This window comes from Seriola aureovittata, chromosome 12 (assembly GCF_021018895.1).
Source record: "Seriola aureovittata isolate HTS-2021-v1 ecotype China chromosome 12, ASM2101889v1, whole genome shotgun sequence".
NCBI lineage: Eukaryota > Metazoa > Chordata > Actinopteri > Carangiformes > Carangidae > Seriola > Seriola aureovittata.
In genome coordinates this window covers 26358688-26380822 of record NC_079375.1, presented here as the reverse complement: position 1 = coordinate 26380822, position 22135 = coordinate 26358688, and the positions used below count along the sequence as shown (strand labels likewise).

The following is a 22135-nucleotide window of genomic DNA, read 5'->3' as shown; positions in this document are numbered from 1 at the left end:
CAGCTGTAAAAACAAACAACAGCTTCAAGTCAAAACCTCGTTAAAAGCTCTTATCACCATGTCGACCACGTGTTTCCAGATCGAGCTTCTCCAAACCTTCATGACTCAGTTTCCTCATCAATGGACTGATTCATTCTTCTCATTGACTGAAGCCCATCTGTCTCTTATTTACAACCTCCACCGCTGTGTTTGTTGTGTTTGATACACCAGTGTCTCTTCCGCTCTCGTCAAGGTGTATTTTTCCTGCTGCACAGTGTGAGGTAACGATGTGCACGCACAAAAACATGCATACGCCATTTCCTGGAAAGAGGAACATTTTACAAGAAAAGACGCATCAGCTTAATTTCTGTCGATTAGAAGGTGCTTTTACTTTGACACCAAAACCTCTGCCGTCGTCTAATCATCACGTGATGCGACTGTATTTTACAGCTTGGAGTTTGTATTCGATGAACGTGGGCGCAAAAAAGACCCAAATGGTTTTCATATAACTAGATTTCCCGCTTCCTGGTTGTTTCCCTCCACCAACCAGCCAAGTCGCAGGATAAGAAATGTCATCACTTCATTTTGTCCTTAAAGACATTTGAGTTAAATTGTGTCATAATTAGTGAATGAATCTGAGTTATGGCCAAAGACCTTTGTCGACCACGTCCTCTGAAGGATGCGGTTCCTGCGACAGTGTAAATATTTAGGTCTGTATTTGTGCTGTTTGCCAGTTTCACTGTGATTGTGTCTCATGAGCGAGGAGCAGGCACAAGCAGCGGCGTTGTTGAAGTGAGTTTCTCGGTGCAGTCATGGTGAACTCAGCTGCACGGTGACAGATTTCTGTAGCAGAACGCACGTCTTTATTAATCCGGCAAAGAGACGACGTATGCATGTTTCTGTCTTTGTGCGCACACACAGCTTCTCCTGGTCCCTGGAGTTTCTGTTTGACCGACTCAGCCACATTTACAGACCCAACAGCTGATCTGAGGAGACGAGCGCCTCATAAATCTCTTTCAGTGGATGAATCTCTGCCTGTGACGCTCAGGTCGATACAGTTTTTTCTCTCCGTTCATTAGGATTCATCCTGCGGGGACCAAGAATGGAAGTTAATTGACCCACAACCTCCTCAAACCGTACAGCTCTTCACCCAGACCTGGGTACGTCACAGAGGACCAGTATGATCAGCTGCAGCCGACTCAGCTCGGTCTGGTTCTGGGAACTTGATGAAGTCGACAAAAAGAAAAAACAAGAACAAGCTCCTGCTCAAGCAAAAAACAGCAGAAGCTCATGACAGCACAAAATAATAAAATAAACAAAGGTGACGTCATGGAGCAGCGTCCATCCAACATGCAGCGTTAAACCGTGTCTCACTTTTAAAGGAGCAGCCCAACAACAGATGGTCAATGTCATGTCTTAGCCTAGCTTAGCACAAAGACTGGAAGCGGGGGGAAACTGTTAGCATAGCTCCAATAAAAGAGAGGAAAAAATAAAAAATCACTGACTAACTCAGACAGCCAGTCATTCTATTAGCCTGGATGTACCACACACACACACACACACACACACACACACACACACACACACACACACACACACACACACACACACACACACACACACACACACACACACACACACACACACACACACACACAGCTGAAATGAGGCAATACAGGACATTTTGTGGTGAATCAGTGAGATCTCTTTGTGCTGACGTGATGCTTCTGCTTCTTATAAAACACACCACATGCTGGACTGTAGAGCAGAAAACTAATCCGGTATTTGATAATCGATCATTGATTTCAGTCTTTTCTCCAGTGCAAACATTTGCTTCTTCCTGCTGAATGATCTTATATTAAAATCAATACAGAGCTGCAGTGACTGTGCTGAATGCTTGATGCCACACTCACAATGTTTCTTCTAGACTGGTGAGTAAACAGCTGCTAATGCTAACGTTAGCTATGTAGCAAAACAAAACTTTCAAATTAGCTCCTTTAAAAAGGAGAGTAATGTTGGCAGACGTGTGTTTGCTGCAGGACAAAAGACTGACTGTGCTGTTTGGGGAAAAGCTAAGATGCCAAGTAGCTGATTGTTTCAGGAACAGGAAGTGTTTAAATAATTAGGGACCATTTGAGAAGCGTATGATCTTGATATAAACTGTGTAGGAATGTTTTCTACGAGTTCATCAGACAGTAACTGAGAAGCAACTTCTTCTAGGAGTTTCATGTTGTTTGTTTTGTGTATATTTGTGCGTCCATGAGGCAAAGAATATTAAATACACACGTCGCAGTTTGAGGCGGTCACTTCAGATCATGTGTATGAGCCGAGATTTTCAAAATAAAATGCCTGCTTTGTTCCTGTGTATGTGGCTGATGGTAAACTATGAGAATGACGCAGCATAAATCCAGACACCAGCTGTTTACTGCTGCTCCTCTACAAACTTCAGCTCTAAAATTCAATTTCATACCAGGAGAGAAAATGGCATTTCGTGGATTTCTGCCTTATCCCATAAACTGTTGTGAAAACACGGGATTACAGAGAAATGAAAGAAGCTTGCTGACAGTAATAGACTCATTTTTATTCCGGCGCACACACAGACAGAGCGCTTTGTTTGATTTGATCATCTCAGACTGAGACGCTGACAGACTGAAGGTCTTTACTTTTACTGAGCTGCAGTTTGTTCCTCATGTCAGCAGTGCTTTTACATTTCAGAGAAGGAAAATGTTGTTCCTCCGTAAAGATGAAACAAGGATAAGAGTCATGTTCCTGAAGACACGGTCGATATGTGATGAGTGTGAGCTGCAGCTCATTCTGTGTCTCTGTCTACAGACGCTGATGTTTAGTCTGCAGCGCTTCACTGTACGAGAGTAAAACTGCTCTGATGATGACACTGTTGGAGTTCATCATAAGCACAAATAGAAATCTACCAAGTTTGTTCAGAAGTCTTGATCTTACAAACGGACACATCAACCGGCCACAAGTCGTGTATGAGTCATGGCATGAAATCTTATGAATTAGCGACATTAACGTTACCGAGTGTTTCGCATCAACACTGTTTAGCATGCTACGACACCAGTTAGCGTGCAACTCCCTCCTGCTTTCACAAAATATATAATCAGCTACACTTCACCAACTCACCTGGAACACCTGCCGTGTCAGACACCTTGGTCTGTGCGTCAAAGTCGCCTGTTTTCAGGTTTTCAGTCCGTATGTCTCGTTCATTCATTGACGGAACTTCCTCAGATTTTGCACAAACATTCCTTTGGACTCAACGACTAACTAATCAGAATCTGATGGCCAAAGGTCAAAGGTCAAGGTCACTGTGACCTCACAAATCTAACCTGTTTGGCCTTGAGTCCAGGTGAACAAAATTTTCGCCAAATTTGAAGTTCCTTCAAGGCCTTATGGAGATATTGCATTCACAAGACCAAAACTGTGTTTTGTGAGGTCAACACGCTCTTGACCTTTGACCACCAAAATATAATCAGTTCATTCTTCAGCCCTACTGAATGTGTGTGCCCCCCCGGCTCGCTCCGACACACTGAGTGGAAAAAGCACACGAAACACAATCAGCCAGAAAAACAAACAGAAGCAGAGCGATGACGCAGCCACTCGGCTTTTAATGTTTTCATGTCTCAATACTTTTAATGTGAAAGTATCGTCTGACAGGAAACACAGAGGCTCGTCTCCAACGCTCCATCTGAGCCGCATGGATTCTGCTGAGTGCGTTTATTGATCCTCAGGCCTCTGACGCTCCAGATCACCAGGAGATACTCGTCAATAACAATCTGACTGAAGTGTTAAAAGTCACTGATTTCAAACCGTCGTCTCTCCCTGATGAACTATGTCTTTGTCTCACGAAGCAAAGCTCAAGGTTTGCAGCTTCGTCAGGTACAGAGGAGTCAAACAGATCCAGGTGAGTCACTGAGGAAATCGCCTTCACACCTGTTATTCAGTTTGTCTGAACCGAAGAAAAAAAATCATCCACTGTTGACTTTTTCATTCTGGTGCATTTCATGTTCACGAACCACGAGCAGATATGAGCTTTGCCCAAATTCAGGAGGCGCATCCTTCTGTAGACCATGTCCTCTGAAGGATGCGCCTCTGTAGACGTCTCTGCACCTGCTGAAGACTCAGTTTAATGTGATAAAGACGAAGTTTGAATAGAGCACAGAGTCGTTTGTCCTCAGAGAGACACAATTCAAGACAAGACAGACGTGTCTCAACACCGACTGTTCAGACAAAAAAAAACCACCCAGTCCATCCTCCGCACAGGAAACAAAGTGTGATCTATAACATTAATATTCTATGCTAATATTCTCTCTTTTTACTGAGGAAACATTTGCACTTCCACAGCGTCACCACGGTTCACAGCCACGGTGCGATGTTCGCTCTTACCTCGATGCTGGTGCTAAGGCTGGGCAGAGTGTCCGAGGTCACCGTTGTGCTTTGAAGGCTGGAGAAGTCCCACAGGTTGATGGGCGTCATGGGGTCCGCCCCCTTGGAAGACTCCGTCCATCGCTGACTGTCCAATAAGGTCACTTCATAAAATTCCTGGATATCTGACACAGCAAGGGAGACAAACAGACACATCGTCATTAAACACAGAGACTCTGCGAATACAAGGCTGTTCCAGGCTGTTCCAGGCTGTTCCAGGCCTCCAAAGGTTCTCAAGGGTCAGTCGTTTCGTTGATCCTCGGTAACGAGTTAGCTGAAGCTACGGCGTTCCCTCCACCCAAACTCAGTTTCTCCAACAAACTCCCATCACGACAAAAACCCGTCTTCCCCAAACGTCCCCAAATCCACAGATCAGAGTTTTAAAAATAATGTTTTTCTTGGTGTACGTCATTCTACGTGACTCAGAGCCGGAGTTCAGAGTCTGGACACATTTCTCTAATGATTTATTTGTATATTTCACTACTTTAGTGAAGCTAAGACTTTGGGAAACCCGTTTCAAGCTCCAAAACAATTCACCCACATGAGCAAAGGTCTGTTTTCACTGTTTCCGCTTTAGGCCAAATTATCTCTTTACAGTTCTACAACAAATGGGTCATTAAACATAGAGCTGAGATTTTTCTGTAAATTTTGATATAAAACACTTGGGTATCACGATCTGAAAAAGACCTCAGAAGATCTACAGCTGATGGGTTCAAATGATCCGACCAAAAGATCGTATAGTCTCAACAGACCTCAGGTGTTCAGGGAGCTGGTGATTCTGAGAACACCTGAGGCACCTGGAAGCTTCGTATCGTACAAGTAGATCACAGATGTGTTTAACTTTTACTGAATATCACCTGAATATATTCTGTGTATTTTATTTAAATAACATCTTGGAGGCAGGACTGTAACTTTTTAACTTATGAATGGAGCAGACGTTGTTGTGTTGCTACTTTTACTTTAGTAAAAGTTTGAACACTTCCTCACAGAAGTAGTAGAAATATATAATTATTCTACAGACTGTAAATCTGAAGCTCCCAGACTTAAAGCAACAGACAGACAGAAGGAGGGAAAACAGAGTGAGTGGGAAACATTCCCCAGAAAACGGGATAAGTGAATCACCTTCCCTGCAAATGACCAGGACGTCGTCGTATCTGTAATTGAGGAGGAACTGAGGACAATATGTGCTTTATCAAAACCAGAGACATGTGGATCCACGTGTTCCTCCTCGTCACTCCGCTGCTCTAAAACATATTTAAACTGTTACTTTATCCAGGATCAAACTGTCGTGTGCACATCAGGTTTCCCTCCACAGGATCATTGACTGTGATTGATTGATGGTCTGATTGATATTATGAGCCTCCCTCTCCCTGCAGTTTAGGGAGAGTCAGTCTGTTTGCATGAGGCTGATATTATAAAAAGCCTCCAGCCCAGCGGCCACATCCAACACGCCGTCTTATTTTTGGAGAAGAGCTTGCGGAGAGCGGAGATCTAAAATAACCGGAGCTTTCTTTGGCTCGGCGAGGGCAGCTGACCGTCGGCCGGCACAGATGTTTTCCCATAAACCATCAGATCAGCACTTCAACAGCTCCTCGGGACGATCGCTGCAGCTACTGGTCGACCGTCAGGATCAAACTGCCACTGTTTAACACGACCTCACCCTATTAAAGCAGAGAGCTTTACGTTGTTTACATGTTATTCAACAGTCACAAGAAAGTAATGTTGCACAAAGGAAGTTATGGAGTCATAGGAGCGCCAAACTAAAAGAATAAATCTGTAAAAGAATGATACAATAAATGTGAAAATATAAACATGAATAAAACAGTTAAAAATCTTTTTTTTTTTAAATTAAAAGGTGTTGAGTTTGGTTTGTTTATTGACAGGGAAACTGCACAAAGACTTTATAGCTATTGTGCTAATTCTCTCTCTCTCTCTCTCTCTCTCTCTCTCTCTCTCTCTCTCTCTCTTCTCTCTCTCTCTCTCTCTCTCTATATATATAACTCCTATAAATCCTATAACTCCTGTAACTCCTATAACCTATAACTGTCCCAAACGATTATTCTTTAAACGATTAATCTAGCGATTATTTTTTCAATTATTCGACTAATCTAACGTTTATTTTTTTTATTAACCTACTTTTATTGCAATTATTTTCCAGTTAGTCATTTAATATAACAATTTGCCCCGTCCAACACACACACACTCACTGCACCAGGGTGTTTCCTCTTTATGTGCTCGTGCATGACTGTCGTGCTAGAGTGATATGCCAGATGCACTTTGCAGAGTCTGCAGACTACCGCACTGTTGGTGTCCAGATTAAAGTATTCCCAAACTTTGCAGGACCGTGAACGAGCCTTTTTTGCCGCGTGTTGCTCCACGTGCTCCGTCGTGCTGCTGGTAGACGCCGCCATGTTGTTCAAATAGATTACACAGACGCAAATCATTCACGTAGTCAATGACTTCAATTACGTCACCGCGTTGTCCCAGTCCGTGCGCTGCGCTTGTATCCGGATAAACCAAAGATGGATATAAACGGTCCCATTAGAAAGTTTTGTTCTATGAACATTTACCCTGTGTGGTTTTACACGACGCGTCGACACTAAAATTCCACATTGAATAATTTTTATAATCGACAACGTTGATTACGTCGGATAATCGTCCCAGCCCTAATAATTATATATATTTAGATATTATATTGATTCATCTAATTTTTTCAATTAGTTTTTCTGTTCAATTGTATTTAGAGTTAAAGTTCAGTGTTTCTTTAAAGTTTAATTAATGTGTGCTAGTCTTTGTCTTCAGTGGATAAACTGTCGACCTTCTCCTTTCATCAGTAGCAAATAGAAATCAGCCATCACAGAGCACAGCGGAAACTAAACTCGACTTCCTTCGGCTCAGCTCTTTCACAGTAAAAGCCTCACATGGTGACGGCACAGCAGTGCCACGTGGAGCCGCTGCAGTGACTCCGCTCTGTAATCTCGTCTGTGCAGCTTCAGACCGACTCTGTTTTGACTGCACACGATTACAGCAGCATCCAATCCCTCGACCGGCCCACGGTCCGACAACAGCCGGTTCACCACGTCAGAGACGCATCAGGTCAAACTACAGTTTCTATCAGGTACGGTTTATGGACCGGGTCTAAACACTGACCCACATCAGCTGCAAGAGAAACACTGTCAGCACAGTCGGAGCCGAATGACTGAAGACAGAGGCCCCAAACACAGATATGATTTTCACTGATATCATCAGCTGTTATGTAAAACCCTTTGATGACTGAAAATAGCTCCAAATATCAACATAGCACAGAAGCTGACGTAAGACCTAAAAATACCAAGTTCCCTTTTTGTGTCCAAACCCATCTCACAGCATTTCTGATAACAGCTCCATTAATTCTGTGTTGAGCCACAGCAGCCTGGTTCTGGGGACATCAGCGCCGGCTGGTTCAGACGTTGACGGTCCCCAGAGTCTGAAGCTTACCGACTCTGGTGACCCTCCGGCTCCACCAGCAGGCTGACAGTCATGGCTTTTGTATTTGCCTGAGTGACGCCGGGCCGTCCTCTGATAAACCTCCACGGGCTAAACGGGCAGTTTGTCACGGGGTCACCAAACTCATCGGGGTTAATCCTCTGGGAACCTCGCTACTGGGGATGGGTACAGAAACCTGGGGGCTAAATGTTTAAAGACCGTAGTATTGATAAGCTCTGACATTATCAGTTCTGCTCTCGGTGCTGGAGAAATTAAGAAAATGAACTTTAAGTTTGTTATTGCTACATGAAAGTTCCAGTTTCTGATCAAGACATTCGTCTATGATGCATTTTCACTGTTCCCTGCACAGAAGCTGAACTACTACACAGTCAAAATACTGTCCTGTAGTAAATCATTGTGTATTACATTTGTTTTGCACCATTAACAGTTCATTTCTTCACCTGAGCAGAAACCTTGACATATCAAACGCAGACATCGTCTTCAAACACAAAAGAACCAACACGCACAGTTGAAGCTGAAACACTCGTGAATTATCAGTTTCTAGTCAAACTACTGCACCGTTTTTAAACTGTTTATAATTTCAATTCAGCTTTTATTCACTTAATCCTCTTATTTGCCAAATAACCCTTTCCAGATTCATCTTCTCTAACCCTCTGGGATCGACGAACACGCCAACATGTTTTTTGGTGTTTTCTCAATGTGACTGTATGTGACTCACAGCCGGAGTTTGGAGGCTTGACACATTAACTACTGATTTATTGATATATTGCACTACTTTCGTCAATCTGAGACAATGGTAAACCCATTGTTAAATGAGATCAACTTAATTCTTCAAGACAAATTCAATCAGTAAAGCCCTGAAACCTGTCTTCACCTGGCAGCAGCTGGTGAGAGTAAGAGGAGTCATGGCGGCGCAGCAGGTTTCTCTGCTGTTGGTCTGAACGTCCTCGGGGGACGACCTTAAAGTGAGGTCCAATAAAAAGAGACCTCTGAGGAATCGTGGGAGACCGTTAGAGATCATTTTACAGTGAAACCAACGAGCTGTTTCCAAAGTTAGAGCTTCATGTTTGACAGCTACCACAGTCTGTGAGAACGAGGTTCTACACAGAACAGGAACAAGGTTCTTCTGCCTGGAAACAACGAAGCTCTGTTCAAAAATCTCACATTCAGCTGCAGCAGTTTTAATATTCTGCTGTTCATGAATAATCATCACCAATCTACTTCAAGGTTTTAGTTTTTGTTCAGAATTAATCATGAAAAAAAATAGTTTCAGCGCAGCTGCTTTTAAAAGTTTTAAATCACAACGTCTCAAAGATGTTTGAGAGGATTTTATAGACTAAATGATTATTTCATTAAACAACTGATAATGAAAACAACTTGTTTTCTTTTGTTTTAAGAAACTACAGCTACTTGTGCTTGTGTGAAAATTGCTAACTTCACTCTTAGTGTCCAAAACTCTCCGAGGTCACTGTTAATATCTTTGTTTATTTCTCTGTCTGGATGAAGGGATTTTATATTGGACCCAATTAAAAACAGGATAATAACTCGTGTGACCGTGTGCAAAGCTTTTAACCATCATTATCACAAGGACAACACTGAGTGTGCTCTGGAGAACACGCTGTGGGTGAGTTCTCTCTGCACACCACAAAATAAGTGTTTTATCTCTGCGGCCGGTGAAGAGACAAAGACACAACTCAACTTTTTCCTGTGCAGGTGTGTTTTCATCATTGCAGTGTTTTACTTTTACATCCTCGTTTCAGCAACGACACGAGATAATTAAGTTGGAGGAGGAGTCAGCTTCGAGCTTGTAACCGAGGTCATCAGTTAATCTCCAAGTTTCACATAAACACAATTTTTCTTTTGTTCTTTTCACTGTTCTTTATTTACAGGCTTTCAGCTCCGTCACTACACGTGTTGACTTGGCATCTCTCATATTCTCATGTGCATGTGAACTGTATATTTCCACACACTTTCGGCAGCAAACACTTTAAATTTTCTATTAATCTTTGGATTATTTTCTCGACTGGTTGTTTAGTCTATGAAACGTTAGACAACTGTGAAAAATGCCCATCACTAAATCCTGGAGGCAAAACTGACTTTGTGTAATGTCTTGTTTTGTCTGACACCCAAAGACTTTCTGTTTCCTCTAATGAAAAACCCAGAGAACCTGAAACCATCGAGTCTCCAGATTCAGTCGCATTTATTTTGCTGTTTTTGATCCTCCACAGGAGCGACAGTCCGAGCCGGAGACATATTGTTTTTGGGTTGTCTGTCCGTCTTATTCTCATGGACACGATATCTCAGTAACGCCTTGATGGAACTTCTTGCCAAATTTGGCACAAACATGGAGTTTGGTGGTCAAAGGTCAAGGTCGCGTTGACCTCACAAAACACTGTTTTGGCCCCTTGAATGTGATATCTCAAGACCTTGACTGGTTGGCGGAGGGATACGACTGCGAGACGGTGATTCTAGTTTCCAGCTGATTTTTCATGATGTCTTGGTTTTCTGGGATCAGCTGCTCCACCAATCACTGTCCATTTTACTGCTGACTTGCTTTTGCCGAGTTCATTTATTATTGCAGCCATACCTCTGCTGTCAGAGTCAGGGTCTTTTAGCTTACTGTGTCTTGTGTCGTTTACCATCATCTTGCTCAAAGGGAAATTCAGACCTTAAAAATAAAAACCCGACTATGTGGAACAGTTTTGATGAATACAGGTCCAGCTCTCTGTGGTTGTAGTAATGTAGTATTTAAAGGAATGTATGATACAGGACCAAATAATCATGAGATGACATTCTGAGAAACACAGCGAGGTCTTCAGTTCAAATGTTTTCCACATAAATGAGTTAAAGACGGTCGACAGAGACCTGGTGCCTGATCAGAGAGCAGCTGTTTCTGTGATCACATTAACTTTAAGTGAGATTCCTGACTCTGACACAGCAGCTTCTGTTGTACAGTCTAATATTAAACCACACCTATTCAGACTGCTGTTGCTCCCAGGGCAGCAGCTCACAACGACAACGACTTCAGTAAAACCGTATTTCCCATGAAGCATTTCCCCGAAGAAGAAACATCACTGAGCGTACGACCTTTGAAGTTAAATGACATCACCAAAAAGACGTCCACATTAAGCCAGTTAAATCTTCTTTTAACTTTCTCTGTGATCCATCATTTTAAATATCTGCACAGCCAATTACTCAGCAGAGCCGTCGTAATTAACCTGGAATCACGCTGATTTTATTAGACGCCGTCACGTGCTGTGACCTGGTGGTGGCGTCAGATGAAAAGTCAGGGTCATAAAGGGATCTTAAATGTCCGAACTAAATTTCACAGTTTTCCATCCAATAGTTGTTCAGATATTTTAATGGTGGATGCGGCTAAAACTGCTAAACCTTCAGGTTCCGTCTTCTCAGATCTGAAGGTTCTCTGCTTCACTTGGGTTTATATTATTGTAAAATGAACATATTTGGGTTTTGAACAGACAAAACAAACAATCCAAGACATCGTGGGTTCAAACACCGGATAATTTATCACTGCGGCCCCAGTGTTCACCTTTGAACCTCAACGTAAAGAGTCAGGTTCGGCCAAAATCTGCAAAAGGTCAGACGCACTGGAATTAGCAGAGTAACATCCAAATCTTCAGTCTGAAAACTGAACACTGATTTACGAAATTGAAAAGATTCGATAGATGCCATCTGTTTCTCTGAGAGGAATCAGGCCGGTCTGAACTGAAAGAATGGGAAGAAAAACAGAAACTGACGCACACGGCTCTGCATCTGTAAATCAGCGACGTTGGAGGCGGATTATGAACTGGGGGTAATCGTCGTGTCCACAGAGGGATTACACTGTGCTCGGCCTGCCGCAGACATCTCTTTTTTGGGGAAGGGGGGGTTGGCAGATTGGAAACTGTGTGGCAGAAATCTATTTTTCATCAGTGACACTCAGATGCTGGGACGTCAGGGTGAGCATGACAAACACACCCAGGCCGAGAGAGAGAGAGAGAGAGAGAGAGAGAGAGAGAGAGAGAGAGAGAGAGAGAGAGAGAGAGAGAGAGGGAGTTCGTGTTGAAGTAGTTTGAGAAGAGACATTGCAGAGTCATTCTGAAAGTTAATCATTATTTAAAGTCTTCCATCAAGTTCAATGCAATTTTAAATTTACAGAAAATCAAAAAATAAGACGCGAGTGAAGTCTTGATGGAGATAAACAGCTGGTGGAGCCGACTCTCTTTGTCACATGGAGAACGTGACGGAGATCTGACATTTCTGTTTGTTTCATGTGTTAATGTGAGGAAGGTTCAGCCTCATCATCATCGCTCCACACACACCTAATGTTTTCATCTCTTCATCTACATCTGTAGATCGGTTTTTGCACCTTTACTGTTTCCCTGTGTACTAATATAGTTTATAATCTTTATTATTAAGATTGTTATAATTGTTATGTTTTCATTATGAAAATTTCCAAATGTTAAATCACAATAACTCTGATGTCCGACCAAACATGAACAAATGTCGCCAAGTGGAACTGAAACAATCGGTTAGTTGATTAAAGCTTTAAGTCGTTATTACAACCACATTAAAGTGATAGTTGTGGTTATTCGACGTGGAAAGATGCTGAAAGAGCTGAAAATCTTCTACATGAAGCTTCATTTAAACAGCTGTTGGATCGTTTCACTCGGCGTCTTTTAAAAGCGTCTAAACCAGGTGTTTTCTGCTGGCCCCGCCCACCGGTCCTCCTGCTGCTCTCAGCTGAATCACTGCAGGAAACACACTGACTGAACATGACGACCTCACACAACCCCACAACTAATAACACGAACTATCACTCTAAACTTTCCTTTGTCTTATGTTGTAAATTATGAATAAAATAAGTAACGTGAAGATAGCACTGTCACTGATATAAGGAAAATAATTGAAGAAACAATTAATTGATTAATCAGGACAATAATCTGCAGATCAGACCATCAATGACAGTAATCGTTAGCTGCAGCTCTGATGCCTTTATGTCCCTATTTATAAACCACCGATGACCAGTGACGCCTGAAGCTTCATAAACCCAAGAAAAACCGAACGATGCTTAAATACTTGTGCTTCAAGCTGCAGAGGAAACAAACAGAAGGAGGATGAAGATGAAGAGAGCAGGAACCAGGCCACTGAGTTCACACTGATGATTTCCACTCATCCATTAGTGATGAAGATGCTGAGAGCAGGAACCTCAACTGGATGTTTCGCAGGATGAAAAGAAACCGAAAGACTCAAGCCACCGCCGCCGCTGTCGTCAGGGTTAGAGGCACTTTCCCCTCCTGAAGCAGAGAGTCTGCTGACACTGAAGGTAAATCTGACCCTGACGTCCACAAGTCAGTCTGAAGGTTCACAGCTGACTGGAGGTTTTATTAAACGTGAGGTGAGATTTAAAGCCTTATACAGACTTGTTCTCGTACATTCAGCCTCATTAATATTTAATCAGTCACACTAGTTTCCTTTACAATAGTTTCCCTTATGACACGAAGCTAATTGATTACACTACATGATAAATGTAGAGTCCAACCCACAACCTTTACAAAGGAGCTGCAGACTCCCTGTTATCCAGAGATGGTGTTGTGTGGTGAAGCTGAAGACACTGATAAGACAGCTGAAAAGGTGCCAGACAAAAAGACAGTCAGTCCGTCAGTCCTGGGAATCTCAAACAGATCGGAGCACATTCCTGCTGCTCGCCGTCCGTTAACCCTGCAGCAGTGTCTCCGTGTACTCAGGTCCTGTTAGCTGACAGCGAGGCGACGGCTCGTCACTAAAGCACAGGCGCTGGAAACCTGCTGGGTGACCTGTTTCATAATTGCGACGCAGTATTAGGGCTGTGTTGAGGAAAAGAAATCTGAAATTTCAAGAATAAAGTCGTAATATTATGAGAATAAAGTTGTAATTTTAGGTTGTGTGTTGTTTAGAGGGAAATATCAGAAGCTTTGAAACAAGGAACGTGGAGCATCGAGGTAATCGCACTTTAGGTTTCACTGATAAGGAGAAACTTAATCTTTTGGCTCATCATCATCATCATCATCATCATCATCATCATCAGGACACTGGAAAGATTGTGAAGAAACTGAGTCAGACAAACAGCAGCTGCCACTGACTGACCTTTCACCTGTTTGATTGGTTGTTTGTAATATTCCAAAAAAATATTTTTTTTCCTTTTAAAAATGTTTCCATTTTTAATTAATACAGTAATATTAGTACATTATTATATAGTGAGTAATATTACAACTAGATTTTTGTATTGTGACTTTTCCCTAGTGCTCCGTCGTACATAATATCTTACAAAGAGAAGATGAACTCGTCTCTTCCAAGGAAAAATATGTTTGTTTTATTCTTCCTGCTGTCTGACTCTGCTCTGTCTGCACCTGCTTCTGTTCAAGATGCTAGGTTAGCGTTAGCATTAGCCTCAGACGACTGTACGAACATCTGTCAACCAACAGACTTTCTTCTTCCTTGGACGTGAGGGAGATGCACCTGGAACCAAACCCATCTCTTCAACAACCAGACGTTTAACCTCCGACTCCTCCTGACCTCCTGCCACATCACACCCACATCCTCTCAGACTTCAGCTGACCCCTTCAGAGCTTTGTGTTTTTTACTTCCAGATGTTGCTGCTGCTGTTTGCTCAGGCTGCGTGCTCTGCTCTCAGCCCCCGAACGGTCACACCGACACACCGATGACCTTTACGACCCGTCGCCCCGCTGTGACGCCTCACGCAGAAGAAACAAACAGCCATGATGGCCGACTCTTTCCTACAGGTCTACGAGCCCACAGAGGTCGCCAGGAGTCAGTTCACTGACATTTATCAGCTGATATTTAACCTTCAATAAAGACTTACAATCAGCAGATTGCCTCACATTAGAGGTATAAAGATTAGTCAACACTTAAGCTGCACAATTGATCAAAATATAATCGATATCGCAATATGGCAATGAGCAATATCCATATCGCAGGAGCTGCAATTGTTTTGATAAATGTGGTGATAAGTGTTGTGGAGCTGCAGAGACGCCTACACATCATTACTCCAGACGTAAAGGAACATCATCATCATTTTAATATTTTCTTCCGTGAAAATTAAATGAAAAAACGATCATTGAAATCACAATAACTGCCAAAAATAAACGCAACGTGATTATTTTTGCATATCGTGCAGCTGTAATCAACACATACCAAGTCTCAGAGATATGGCTGAAGAAACACAGACCCACCTGATAAATTCTCTCTCTGCTCGACTTTCCCCACGAAACAGACAGAACCTCACACTTCACTGATAACTTAAGACGTAAAGTTACAGGGTTAGACGCTCAACGACATGTGCACCTGCTGACAGACTTACCTGCTGTCACATTCACCTTTAGCCTCATGGTGATCGAACTTGGATGTGAGATATTGTTGCTTGCAGATACATTTTTGGATGTTGGATTGGATGTTCTCTTTATGCCAGTGTCTTTTTCTGTTTGTTTTCCTGTTTATCTCAGCTATGGGGGGGGGGGGGGGGGGGGGGGGGGGGGGTGCTCATGTACAATCGTTTGTGTTATGTTGGAAAAACTGCAAAATCAAAAGCAGATTCAAACTAGAATCACCTCCTCGTGGTCGTATCCCTCCTCCACTCGGACTAGTTCCAGGTCACATCCTGTTTATGCACAGTCACAGAAAACATGAACCATTCGTGTGAAATGTTGTTGAAATGTCGTAACGCTGTGAAGTCTTGAGTAATGGCTAAAAAGTGTTTCCTGACGTCACACTGACCTTTGACCTTTAACCACCAAAATCTAATCAGTTCATCCTCGAGTCCGAGTGAAATCTGAAGATGTTCCCTTCGTTACCGAGACGGACAGACGAGGGAAACGTAACACAGCTACGACCATCTGATCAAAAACTAACAGGAACACAGGAGTGAAACTAAACTGCAAACCACAGACACTTCTCTCTCGTCTCAGCGGGGGGGGGGGGTGGGGGTGGGGGGGGGTGAACTCAGTTGTCTTTCAACACCTATGACGCTTCATTAAACAACCAAACATTTTCATTATGTTGAAACTGAGTATTTTATATTCATCTTTATCAAAGCCGGCTGCACAGAACACCTTGAATCTTCTTCTTAAAGTTTCCTTAAAATGATCAGGTTTTCTCCTTATCTTAGTTTGACACTTAAAGAATCACTTAAAGTCAGTTAAACCGTTGGTTAGAGACCAAACTAAAGAAAAAACTGAACGTAGCTCGGACTCTGTCTTAACATGGACAAGTTCAACACCCTTAAATAACCATCAGTTAAGGAGAAATTAAACCTTAAGTATCATATTTAAGTAGAAAACTTGAGGTGTTTTGTGCGACCGGACCCAGACTTCTCCACGGGAGCTCCTGAGGGACTTTTGGTGAATTTGTCAGGACCGTCCTGGACAAGAAAGTTACCTGACTGGGACAAACCTGTTTCCAGGTAGAGAGGTGAGCCTGTGAAAGGGTTTCTGGGTAAAGGAGGCGGCGGTCGTACCTATGAGAGCCTGGAAGAGGTTGCTCTGGAAGATGTCGATGACCCTCTGGATGGAGTGTCGGAGCTGCCGGTCCTCGGTGTGGTTCAGCTTGGCCCGGTACTCCTCCAGCAGCAGCAGAGCTCGCTGTGCGTCTGGACGACAGGGGGAGGAGGAGGAGGTGAGTCGGGGATACGACAGAGCGGAGCGGCGGTTCAGTCTGAGCCTCCGCCACTAATGAAAACTGATCTGAGGCGCGGCGGCGGTGAAGTGCAGCTTCAGCTCAGCAGACAGGCAGAGCCGCAACAATCCCTCGCTGCTGAAATACTGAGCTGTGCTGGCTGTTTCCAGACACCACAGAGGTCAATCATACTTCACATGTTGAGATTTTTCATTTGAGTTGCAGAATAAATGGAGTTTAGTTTAGTTTTCCACCACAGACGAGTCTATAGGTCCGTTTAGTTTTCAGGTTGAGCACGGAGGAAAAGAGGAAGCTTAAGGTCGGATCTGTGTTTGTCTCAAAACTCCTGAAACTGACAATCAGATAAAACGCTTCCATTCAAGTTCATAAGTAATAAATTCAGATTTAAGAACATTTAATGACTTTTAAGGCCTGATATTTGAAAATCTTTTGACTCTATTCAAGGATTTTTATGGACCTGGAAAAAAGTTGGAGGTTGAGTTGACACAAACCTCGAGTGCAGCGCTGCAACTAATCATTATTTCTATTATTGACTCGTCTGCTGGTTATTTAGTCTGTAAACTGAAATAAACTTCCCAGAGGCCAGTGTGATGTCTTCAAACGTCCGAAACCTAAAACTTGTTTACAGGAAAAAGCAGCTAATCCTCACATTTCAGAGGCTGGAACTAGGAAATGTTGGATTATAACGATTAATCTTTGATTAAAATGATTGATTAATCGGGTCAGTTTATCAGGTTCAGCACAGAGGGAAGCACCAGGTTCAAGTCGACTCATTTATACCAAAACTAAACTTCAATCAGATAAAATACTTCACATTTCAGTGGCTGGAACCAGAGGATGTTTGGTTTTAAAGTGAATGATCATTAATCAGATTAACTGACGAATCAGCTCTAAATATAAGGTCAGTATCTCAGGTTCAGCGCAGCGGGAAGCAGCAGGTCGATTCTGGGTTTTTAGGGCATGAAAACGTCAGATTCTGCTGCTGAAGAAATCCACTCACTTTGTCCAAAACTAAATGACAACAAATCAGATCAATAGTTTTAGCCACAAAGATCTTCATGCATCTTTATCTCATGATAATTTAGCTATTTAAAGTTTCTTTTCTCCGACGCTCTGTTCTCATACGACACAGTTTCACCTCAGCTCAGCACAAATGATTCTTATTAAAGGAGACGACTCACGGCCGTCAGTACGGGACGTGTCGCACCTCCTCACTTTACAACACGCCAACACGGGAGGAAACCTCAGTCCTGAACAGACGCCACTCATATTAAACACGTCACAGTTGCTGTGTGAAGTGTCGCCGCTGCTCTTCTTCCCTGAACATGTGTTTATCTTTGTGAAATAAAACTTAGCTGGGTTTACATTTGTTTCTGTTGAACACAGATGAATGATACCGTTCAGAAAAGCAGATACAAAATAAAAAAAGTAGAAAATATTCTGAGGTTCATGATGTCTTCATTTCAAAATAAGCATTTTATCAGACGTTTTCGTGGCCTATAAACCCAGAGCTGACCTGAAACACTGACCTTCATTTAGAGCTGAGCTGTCAATTACTACATGAACTGAAAATTAATCATCATTTAAGTCGTTTTTTAAGCTACAATATCAAACGTCCTCTGGTTCCCGCTTCTAAAATGTGAGGTTTTTCTTCTTTTCTGTGTTTTAATTCATCGTCAAACAGAAAGTCTTGGACTCCTGGACAGTGTTGATCAGCAGACGTCACCTCAGCATCTGGGAAACTGGGACGGACACATTACAAGAGTTTCTGACAATCTAAAGACCTTTGCTTATTTATTTTCTAACCCTCACTCTCAATGATGCTGAGATTAGAAAAGCAGGAAGAAAACCAGCAAATAATGAGAATACAAAAACAGTTCCTAATAAAAACTAATACATTCTGGAACATTTTGATTTAAAAGATTTAAAAAGCATATTTCTAAACTGTCCCAATGTTCTCAGGGATATTTAAAGTGCGTCGCAGGTTATTCCAGGAGCCTGGAGCATTAAATCTAAAAGCAGTCTTTCCAAATTCGGAGTTCAGCTGAGGAACATGCAGTGTGATGAATTGGTTAAATCAAGATAAAGACAGACTGATAGAAAATAATAATGACTGCTGGATGCAGACATTAAGAGCAACAATCATAATTTACATTAGAGGTCAAACATGACAGAAAACCTGTGAATGGAAGCTGATCCGCCCTGGTTGTGCCTTTATGATTGAGCTTCTCTACATCTAGGATGACAATGCAGATAAATGATGGACTTGGGACTTTCTTGTAGTTGTGTGTGATTTGATGTAAAAATAGAGTGACCTAGAATAAACAAAACTCCACTATAAACCTGCAGAGGAGACCCTGAAATGCACAGATGTGACAGAAACACACGTTACTTTGGTTTCTGGGAACTTGTGATGAGCATTTGACTTGTTTTTTTTTTAAGTCTATAGACAAATTAACATGAATTCATGAATTCATGATGAAAATGCCCCATAAATGCAGCTTAAATGAATTTAAGTGACTCATATAGCTCAAAGAAAACTTGATATTACAGTGAACAGCATGTCACAACAAACCTGTGTCCCTGTGAAAGGACTGTGCTGATACTGTGGGAGTTAAAATATAATTAGAGTATAATTAGGCTGCTATTAACACACTATTTGGCACAAATGACACAGTTTAATAATCTGATTTTTTTTTCAGGAATAAAAGTACAAATAAAGACGTTTATTAATGTGAAAAGTATGTGTGGATATTTTTTCTAAATTTTACAGTTCAGCTGTTTTAACATTTCCTGCGGTGACTGTTGAAGATGCTGTAAATATTTCATTAATATTAGAGTTTATTTTTAGTTGTGCTCCGGACGAGGTGCCCCAAATACAACTTGGTTAGTAGCAGCGGCTAACCGGCTAGCGCCTACTTTAACTCACTTTACCTGCCTGGCACGGCTCGGCACGGCTCAGTGAGGCCGAAATAAGCCGTGTGGAGCGTCCTGGGGTCCCGGGTCAGACGTGTGTTAATGTGCCCGGGTCAGTTTGACTGTTATTTCTTCTTTAAACGAGGCTGCAGTCGGAGTTTCTCCCGGCGGGCAGCGGCTAGCCGAGCTAGCTTGCTAGTTAATATGTTAAGTGAAAGCGGCTTACCTTTCTTTCTGACTGGCATGGTCGGGTCTGGCTCGGCTCGGTACTGGAGCTAGTTCCGTGTTAGCCACATACACTTCCCCACACCAGACGGTTGTTTTTATTGATTATTCCGCCAGTTAAACCCCGCTGTCACCGCTCCAAGTCCGGGGCTGAAGAAAATCCCTCCACGACGACACCAAGTTCCCCTCCGACAAACAAAGTCCCTGTCAGGGGAAAACTGACACGTCCAACCAAAATAACACCAGCGAGTCTCCGGGGGAAACCGGCGAATAAACACACGGGAGTCCCGGTTCAAACTAATATGAAAGAAAGCGAGCAGGAGCCAGAGAGAAGCTCCGGTGAGCTCCGACTGTTACCGACTCTCCTTGCTGTAGTTGCCCGTCAGAGACGCTCCCTGCCCCGGCGTGCACCGCGCAGGCTGACCGCGGCGGCGACACACGGCTGGTTAAAGAAAGTATAAATGTCGCTTTCAGCCGCTGCGACCTGCCGGGGCCAAACTCCCTGCACCGGACAACTAAACCAGTCCGTTCCCGTGCATGCATGAGCTGCCCGCCGCTGCTGCTGCTGCTGCTGCTGCGGTGGAGGCGACTGATCAGCTCCGGAGCTTTGATGCTGATCCCAGAAATAAATAAAAAAAACTTCAAAGTCCAGGCTGCTGGCACACCTCAACTGCAGCCGTGCCAAGCCCACACTCACTTATCCCGCACTGGCCCGCACGCTTGTGTGTATTATTCCCGGCACAGCCTGCGTTGTGTATTCGTGTCAAACTTCTCTGAGTGTAAATCCCTCCTCTCTGTCCCTTCTTCTTCCTCTTTCTTCTTCCTCCTCCTCTTCCTCCTCCTCCTCCTCCTCCTCCACCTCCCCAGGTCCACAAATTCCAAACTTTCCTCCAAAATGGCGTCTCACAGAGCTGGAAATGTGAACCATGTGATTTCCAAAAGCCTACCCCTCCAACCTGCCGCCCAATCATGCAGCTCACCTACAAGACCGAGGAAGAGGAGGAGGAGGAGGAGGAGGAGGAGGAGGAGGAAGAGGAGGAGGAGGAGGAGGAGGATGGGGGAAAAAAACTTCTGGATTGGGAGAAAGGGAAGGTGAAAGTCTGAAAAAAGGAGAGGACGAGAAAGGAAGAGGAAGTGAAGATGGGATTGTAAAAGTTGGAGAAAGCAAAGAGGGAAAGTAGAAAACCTCCAGGATGAAGATGGAAAGATGTAAAAGCAGAAAAAGGCTGAAGAAAGAGAGAAAGAAGAGAGGAAACTGGAAAAAGACACGAAGGTCAGATTTAGAAATGAAAATAAAAAGAGGGGAAAAATGAAAGTGAAGATGCAGGAGGTGAAGAAAAGGAGGGAGGAGGATTAAATCTGATTAAATGAGGAGAAGATGTTTTTGTAAAACATGGATTAAGGATGAAGACGAGAGAGGAACAACTTCATTTTATTCATTCATTTAAGTCTTAAGTTTTATTTTTATTTTCAGATATCCTCCTCTTCTATCACGTTACAAGTTTTGTCCAAAGACAATGAAATTAAATAAGTATTATTTTTGTATTTTTGTGAAATACATTTAGGTTTTATTCAACTCTCATGTCTGTAAAACATCGTGCAGGAGTTTAGCTGAATCAACGAGTCTTTTCTCGTTCATTTAACCTAAATATTTGAGTTTTATTCATTTCAATTTTATTCTCATGCCACTTCTGAACGTGTGAACATGAGTTCTGACGAGCTCGTCACTTGAATAGATGAAAGAGTTAATTTAACTTATAGTTAATATAGTTCTTATAGTTAACAGAGTGAAAACCAACAATGTTTTTCACAGTGGCTCGTACAGTTAGAATTTATCACAGTTACAGGGAGCTGTACTGACACAATATCTTTATTTAAACTTGAACATCATGAATTACAGCCTCTAGCATTCACATAATATACTGTAAACGTCATTATATAATAGCTGCATCCACTCAGAACATACAAAGGAATAAAAAAACAATCTATAACATTGATTCCCAAACTTTCCAACTTATGGCCCACTTTAAAATCTGAAGAATGTCGGGGCCCACAGACAACTCTCTAACAATACAGAACCGTATCATACGTTCTCACAGCGCTTTCTATTTTAATGATTAACAATTGAACATTTAGCGTTCGATCAGACTGAGATAGGAAACTATTGTTCGATGTGGAATCTGCAATACAACAGTTCCTGTCGTTGGCTTTCATTTACATTTTTATGTTTTTAAACATGATTTATTTTCAAAACATTCAAAAGTGTTATTTATATTTTAATTTTTTATTATATTTTTTATGATTTCATCTTTTCACCAAAATTATACTGTTTTGCGAATGATTGGTCGGCCCACCTGTAACACCTCCGCCGCCCACCAGTGGGCCCAAGCCCGCAGGT

General features: G+C 42.5%; 1 protein-coding gene across 20 annotated transcripts in view; it reads right to left on the bottom strand.

Annotated features, from left to right (window-relative positions):
* dlg1b (discs large MAGUK scaffold protein 1b) overlaps positions 1 to 20569 on the bottom strand; it is a 102494-nt gene extending 81925 nt beyond the window's left edge. For 14 of the 20 annotated variants that reach the window (XM_056391451.1, XM_056391455.1, XM_056391453.1 and 11 more), the window contains exons 1-3: positions 19739 to 20569; positions 16418 to 16549; positions 4381 to 4544 (exon numbers count right to left, since the gene is read on the bottom strand). In XM_056391451.1, the coding sequence (XP_056247426.1) occupies positions 4381 to 4544; positions 16418 to 16549; positions 19739 to 19757 (315 nt within the window). In that variant the 5' untranslated portion in view covers positions 19758 to 20569. The remainder of the gene's footprint in view (positions 1 to 4380; positions 4545 to 16417; positions 16550 to 19738) is intronic. The other 6 variants (XM_056391471.1, XM_056391465.1, XM_056391467.1 and 3 more) reach the window with 1 other exon arrangement.
* Between the last annotated feature and the right edge of the window lie 1566 nt (positions 20570 to 22135).